At 55.5% G+C, this 7409-nt stretch overlaps 1 protein-coding gene across 1 annotated transcript in view; it reads right to left on the reverse strand.

Moving 5' to 3' along the window:
• APOB (apolipoprotein B) overlaps positions 1 to 6604 on the reverse strand; it is a 37995-nt gene extending 31391 nt beyond the window's left edge. Inside the window, exons 1-6 of the mRNA XM_077152187.1 lie at positions 6478 to 6604; positions 6187 to 6225; positions 5177 to 5292; positions 3927 to 4072; positions 1767 to 1920; positions 432 to 587 (exon numbers count right to left, since the gene is read on the reverse strand). Coding sequence (XP_077008302.1) covers positions 432 to 587; positions 1767 to 1920; positions 3927 to 4072; positions 5177 to 5292; positions 6187 to 6225; positions 6478 to 6544 — 678 coding nt within the window. The 5' untranslated portion in view covers positions 6545 to 6604. The remainder of the gene's footprint in view (positions 1 to 431; positions 588 to 1766; positions 1921 to 3926; positions 4073 to 5176; positions 5293 to 6186; positions 6226 to 6477) is intronic.
• Between the last annotated feature and the right edge of the window lie 805 nt (positions 6605 to 7409).

Raw genomic sequence — 7409 nt, forward strand, 5'->3', positions numbered from 1 at the left:
GGGCTGTCTTTGGGTGAAGGACAGGAGCTAGAGCACGTGATGGGAGTGAGGGGAGGAGAACACGGGTCCTGGCTCTCCCTTGGAGGCCAGGGCTTGGAGCTGGGGACCCCCGGGTGTTGCACAGGAAGGTGCACTGGGGGTTTGCAAGTCCACGCTGAGCTCCGAGCCTTCCCCAGAGACAGACGCACAGCCCTTAGTCTCCGTGACAGAAGGACAGTGAGGACGGGGCACCAGACTGGGAGGTAGGAACCCAATTCTAGTCTTGGCTCAATTAATGATTGGCCAAGGCCAACCCTTTGCTGTCTTGTCCTTATGCCCTGATTATAAAAATAAATGCAGGGCAGGTTCTTTTCTATGACCCCTGATATTTCAGCGTTTTATTCACAAACAGGATGTGCTTCGAGTGAAGAGCAGAGCCGGCCGAGACTCACCATGCCTCTAATGACAGCAAGTGGGCTCACGCTGGTGCTGACGGGCTTGAAGTGGTCACACTTCTCCAGGTTCCGTTCAATGGATATTTCGGTCGCCACATTTCCCTTCTTAGCCTTAACAGTAAAGTCACTGGAGCAGTTTCCATACACAGTATCCTGTGGGCACAGCAAACAGGTACCAGGTGTGTTCAAAATGGGAAGAAGTCCTTAGTGCTTCGTGGGGGCTGGGAAAGGAGCCCGGGAGAAATGGCGGAAGCAAGGAGAATTTGAGAGGGAGCTTGTTCTGCTGGGTGTGGGTATTGCTGGTGCTTGGGCAGCCTGAGCTGTGCCAGACAAACCAGGGAGGGTGGGTAAGGGGCTGGCGGCTGCTCCCTGCCTGGCCTCTGAGGGCCTGGCCCTGGGTGCCTGGCCTTGGGTGCCTGGCTTCTGGGTGCCTGGCCCTGGGTGCCTGGTCCTGGGTGCCTGGTGCTGGGTACCTGGCCCTGGGTGCCTAGCCCTGGGTGCTTGGTCCTGGGTGCCTGGCTTATGGGTGCCTGGCCCTGGGTGCCTGGTCCTGGGTGCCTGGCCCTGGGTGCTTGGTCCTGGGTGCCTGGCTTATGGGTGCCTGACCCTGGGTGCCTGGTCCTGGGTGCCTGGTGCTGGGTACCTGGCCCTGGGTGCTTGGTCCTGGGTGCCTGGCTTATGGGTGCCTGACCCTGGGTGCCTGGCCCTGGGTGCCTGGTCCTGGGTGCCTGGCCCTGGGTGCTTGGTCCTGGGTGCCTGGCTTATGGGTGCCTGACCCTGGGTGCCTGGCCCTGGGTGACTGGTCCTGGGTGCCTGGCCCTGGGTGCTTGGTCCTGGGTGCCTGGCTTATGGGTGCCTGACCCTGGGTGCCTGGCCCTGGGTGCCTGGTCCTGGGTGCCTGGCCCTGGGTGCTTGGTCCTGGGTGCCTGGCTTCTGGGTGCCTGGCCCTGGGTGCCTGGTCCTGGGTGCCTGGTGCTGGGTGCCTGGCCCTGGGTGCCTGGCCCTGGGTGCTTGGTCCTGGGTGCCTGACTTCTGGGTGCCTGATCCTGGGTGCCTGGCCCTGGGTGCCTGCCCTGGGTGCGTGGCCTGTGGGTGCGTGGCCTATGGGTGCGTGGCCTATGGGTGCCTGGCTTCTGGGTGCCTGGCCTCTGAATACCTGGCCTCTGGGTGCCTGGCCCTGGGTGCCTGGCCCTGGGTGCCTGGCCCTGGGTACCTGGCCTTAGGTGCTCAGCCAGCAGTCTGCTTTGTGCACGCAGCGAGACCAGTCCCGGACATGTGAAGAAGAAATATGTGCCGTTAAAGGACCGTCACTATCAGCTTTCCAAACCTCACCAGAAACAACTTGCGCTTGGTCTCTTCCGTCTCCGGAGGCACAAGGAGGGCAGAGATGATTCCCCTCTTGATATTCAGGATGTGTTTGGGCTCGTCCTTCTCCGGGTAAAGTGACACGCGCCTCCCTTCAGGTGTGGTCAGCCTGAGCTCGTACCTGTCCCCGGGAGATATGGGTGTCACCAGCCGTCCTACTGCCAGCGGGCTGCTGGAAGCCAGCTGGGCGCTTCGCAGGCTCCTTCTTACTTACAGTTCATCTTTTTACATAATTAAAAAATAAACATCACTACACATACATATATATTTTCAAAGAAGTTGATAAATACACATGTGCATTTGGCATTCTCTTATTTCTCTTTTGGTCCTGGCCCATCCATCCCCTACCCTCTGCCCTCCGCCTGCACCAGTCTCTGCTTCCAACCCCCCCGGTATAACCCTTGTGAACAACCTCGCATATTAGTGGGTGCCCACACATACCCCATCCTCAGACACTCCCACAGAGCTGTGCTGGGTATAAGCATATAACACAACGTTGCCACTGTGTGTACGAATGGGATTGCATTACGCTCACTTTTCCTCGTCCTGCTTTTCTTAATTATACACAAGGAAAAGCCTTCCGAGTCATTTGCTAGAGCTCTCGTGTCATTTTTAAAAGCTGCATGATATTCCATTCTATGATTTTATATAATTTAGTCAGACATTCCCCTATTTGATGATGTTCACTTTCCTTTTTCATTGGCCGCACAAACAATACTGAACTAAACATCTTTATGCATCCGTCCTGATGCATGGCTGCTTTCATTTTAAAGTGCCAAAGTCCCAGAGAGTAAAATCGCCATATCAAAGTGTGTCAGTAACTTAAATTATAATAAGTACTGCTTAACAACTTGCAAGTCCACCAATGTTTCACCCCATAGCCCTGCCAGAAATGGGCGCTACAGCCGTTTTACATTTGTGTCAGCCTGGTAGGTATAAAGTGATAAATATCCTACTATGACATCAGTATGCATTTCCTGACTACTAGGGTACTTGAGCCTCTTTTCCTGCATTTGTTGGCCGTTCACTCTTTTATATGGTCTCGGGCCATGTCCGAAGCCCACGATGAGTTTGCCGTTAGGGAACATTCTCCATGATAGGAGAGTGGGGACCTCGCCTCGTGTTTCCAGGGGCCTGACCGCACCCACTCTAGACACGTCAGAAGGAGGAAAAGGAGAGCAGGCAAGAGTCCCGCAGGTCTACCCCCCTCCAGAAATTCCACCCCAAGCTGCAGCCTGGAGAGCCTCGAGGTGGTGAAAGGCGGAGAAGAGGAAGGACCAAGAATGAACTGTCACTCCTTTCCCTTCTGTCCGTCCCCAGGTACGCGGAGAGCTGAGTCTTAGATAAAATAAGATACACGGGTGGAAGACAGATGACACCGAGGCATATTGCAGAGAAAGGACTGTGCCCAAGTCTAAGCGTCAACAAACCAAAAGAAATGTAGGACAGAGTTTTCTGATGTCGCCAAATTAACAAATCTGAAGTTATCTATATTCACCCCCTCTTAGGACATTAAAAACTATGATACGGAGATAAAAAGCAGAAGTGATGTTTAAAATATTTAACCACTGATGCAAAATGGGCATTGATCAGTCAGAACAGGTGTCAGCTACATGCAGCAGGGGTGGCCGCAGCAGCAAGCGCATGTGCGTGTCAGCCCTGGACAGGGCAGTGGGGGGCCTGCCCCCCCATCCAGCAGGGCCTCAGCCTCCACCGAGCAGACCCCGAGCACCCACGCCCGTTCCACAGCACGTCCTGCGCTGGGGAACATGCAGCCACCGGTCCTTTTAATTCTCTAAAAGAGAATCACTTGTCTACACACACGTCTCGGCTTTATTGCTTCAAGGAGCCCCAAGCATGTGCTCTTTTAGAAACTCGTTGAGATGATAGTCAAGGGGATTTAACTAGGAAGGTGAACAATTTCTCTTTCTGATAGTCTGTGGAAATTCAGATATGGAAGGCAGTTCCCTGATTCCTGGTAAATACGGACAGCAAACACTCACACACACACCTGCCAAACATGAGCACACCTTACACCTCGAAGAACACACCTGGAGACCACACACACTCACACACAGCACACGTGGGCGTGCACAGGGCTCAGAACCACATGTCCCCAAGGCTTACTTGGACATGGCCGTGGCGAACTCCTCGGAGTTCTTGGTTCTCTTCAGCAAGGCCCTGCCCTCGGGGCTGAAGCCGTACACCTCTCTCAGGGTGCACTGGCTCGTCCTCATGATGAAGCTGCAGAGCTGGGGCACCTCCAGCTCCACCTGAGGGCAGAGGGGAACGTCACTCTGAGACCCTGCGGCCAGGATCGAGGCGGCCCACGCATCCCAGAGCTGAGTCCCAAATCAGGACGCCAAGGGAGACGCTGCTGGGGATGTGACTGCCCGCTCCCCCCACGACACAGCTCCCAGGCACGCCTCAGGCCCGGGGCCCCCCTGAATCAACCCAGAGGTAGGCCCGCTTTGTCCTTTTCTGAGCCTGTGGGAAGTTTCTTAACTCTGCCCCTGTGTATGTGAAGGATGCCCTTTCCTTGGTTCTAAGTTTGCTCCTTCATTTATAAAAAGTAGTTGGCTGTAAGAAGTGCAGGCGAGAAGCAGGAGGACAATCAGTGATTTCAACAGCCAGTCCGTGTTTTCTTAACGTCACATGTAGGAAAACAATGGAACACTGTTCTTTTCTACTAGAATCTTTTCAGAGCTTTGCACAGACCTGGAGCTTAAACAGATCCCCAGCTGTTACCCTGCGCTGTCCAAAGAACTTTCTGTGATGACGGAAATGCTCTATCCCTAAGCTGTGCAATAGGGTACCCACTGGCCACGTCTGGCTATTGCACACTTAGAAATGTGGCGATTGATCTTTAACTTCTATTTCATTTAAGAATATATACACAAAGACACTGAAGACCAGGGAACCCCATAGAGAAGGGGCAGCTGCTCAGCCCTATCCTTTCCCTGTCCTCCTCTCACCAGCCCTAAGAGTAGCCATTAGATCTGCTCCACATGTGCCTGGACAATGGAACATCACTGAGAATAAATAATTTCTCAAGAATAAACCACATTTTTCAATTTTATTTTTCCATTTTTTTTAGTGATTATAAACTATTGCTAAATTTTATTTTAGATAATAAAAACACACACCACAGTAGTTTCCTGAGATGCCCACCTCCTCAGCCCAGCCCTGGGGCTTCTCATCATGCTCAAATCTACTGCCTTTAGGGCTCTCATCCTGGGCCTATAGTCCAACTACACCTTTGGAACTGATGGGAAGATAAACTTGATAGGCTTTGGCGTGTGCTGGGTGTGCTCAGCCCAGGACCTCCTGGCGGAGCTGTGGGTCCCAGTGGACCCCATGCTCTATCCCTCCCATACCTTGCAGTTGATCCTGGTGACGCTTCTTGAGTCAGCGGTTCCAGGGACCCCACTGGAACTCTCAGCCTCATAGTTGTACATGTACTTCCTGAGGTGCTTGAATCGCGTTGCATCTTCTAAAATGAGGAGAAATGTGTCAGCTCTGTATCAGAAATAACTCATCCAAAGACAGTCAATTCTGAGCAGAGAAGGGCAGTGGCACCAATGATCAAAACTGGCAATTAAGCTCAAATTATCTGCATTATACTTCGTTTTCCTTCATAAGGAAAAAACTTTTCCTCATGTTTTTGCTGAGACTAATGTTTAAAGTAACTGGCATTTTCTGGACAGTTCCTCGGAGGTGCAGGGAGGGGAGTGTGAGGAAGGGGCTTCGAAGGTCTCCAGAAGGGACTCGGGGAGTTGAGTGTTGGTGGAATTAAGCAAAGGGCAGCCCTCTCTCTAATGTGTTGTCAGCCTGAAGATACCATAGTTCTGTGGCTCAGTTTTTATCCCACCAAATGCACGAGGCAAAGTTCATTAAGGGCGAGCCGCACAGCTTACGAAAGCCCCGAGAAGGAATTTCTGGAGGTTTCCGTCGGGTCTGAGAGGGACTTTTCAAAACGAGTTAGAGAAAAAGCAATGCTGAAGACCAGGGGAGCCCGGTGCAGTGACGGCGGGAGCCCAGCAGATGGCAGTGCCGCCCCGTCGGAGGAACGGGGGTGGGGGTGGTCCCCAGGGCTCCCTTGACCCTCAGGGGTCAGGTAAACACCAGGGTGAAGTAAGCATGTCCTCACCCCATGCCCTTCACATCAATCATTAGCCACTGATAACAGGACAGTGACGATCCTTTACAGTGTCCACAGGCCAACGGCCTGACTGCCCCTCGCCCGCCCCAGGCTATTCTAGGGTCAAAACAGAAGGTCAGGAGGGCAAAGGTCAACGGGGAGTGGGCAGGGGCTCAGGATGCCTGCGGGAGGGTCGCCCCAGTGTCGGCGGTGGAGGGACCCCAGTCCCCTGGGGAAATGCCTTACTTGGACAGCTCGGGCCGGCGTTTTCCGCCACGTCCCCTTCTGTAAGAGAAGGAAGAAGAACGCTGGGTTTTGCTCTGTCTCTCCCGCGCCCCTCCAGGTGGGCCCCGGCCTGCGAGGACGGGCCGCTGGGCAGGTCTTTTGTCTTTTATGAGAAGCAGCCATGCAGGGAGCCCCCGGCCATCCCTCCACCCCACGCAGAGCCCAGGAGACCCCGGCCAGCCCTGCTCCCCGGGCCTCTCCGCCGTCCTCGCGGGCGCCCGGCCCCACCCCCGGCCGCGGCCCCGCACTCACGGCCCGAGGCTCCGCTGCCCAGCGCCAGCAGCAGCAGCAGCAGCAGGACGGGCCTCGGCGGGCCCATGGCCGAGGCGGGAGGGGCTCCCAGGCTGGGCCTGCTCCGGCACCCGCTCCGCTGGCAGCCCAGGGACCCGCGGCCCGGCGGCCCTGCGCTCCGCCCTCAGCCCCACGCCGGGAATGCGCGGCCCAGGCCCGCTCTGCCTTTATAGGAGGGCCGCAGCCAGGGCCGCGCGGTTGCGAAAGGTCCAAAGGGCGCGAGCAGCCTGTTTGCTTTTCCACACAAGGCCCGTCTCTGGGGGATGAGATGGGGCCGGGGGAGGGGCTCGCCTCCCCCCAGCAAGAGCCCCATGGGGGTATTCTTGGCCTGGCCCTCCCCCAGGGCTGGTACAGTGGGGTGCAGGGCAGGGTTCATCCCGACAAGCCGGCCTGAGGGGGTGTCTTGAGAAGGTGACCGACCACTTGGGAGCAGGAACCAAACCTGCACACCTCACTGCTCTGACTTCGAGGCCACTGGGAAAGCCGGTCCTTTCCAACATCTTTGTTGAGACATTTCCCCACCCATTCTTCCATTTTGGTGGACTTCGAGTGTGGAAGCTCATCCTGATCAGCCCTGTGGCTCAGCTGCCTGCCCTGGATGTGGGAGGAGAAAGAGGTAGCAGGGAGGTTTGGTCAGTGACTGACCCTCAGTCTTCCAGAGGGATGGTCTTTCCAGCCAAGGATTCCAGAACCTCCAGTGAGGTGGGGCCTCTGGAGACCAGCCCAAAGTCCACTCTGTTGGGCAGGGACTTCTTGGGAAATTGAGGAGGCCAGGAGGCCTTTCTCTACATGATGAGCTCCCGGGTTCCCCCAGTGGTGGGAGGCTGGTGAGAAGCAGGCTAGTCTGGGCACAGCGTGTTCTTCAACACACATCCCAAAGCTTTCTCCATGAA

Source organism: Tamandua tetradactyla, chromosome 3 (assembly GCF_023851605.1).
Source record: "Tamandua tetradactyla isolate mTamTet1 chromosome 3, mTamTet1.pri, whole genome shotgun sequence".
NCBI classification, from domain to species: domain Eukaryota; kingdom Metazoa; phylum Chordata; class Mammalia; order Pilosa; family Myrmecophagidae; genus Tamandua; species Tamandua tetradactyla.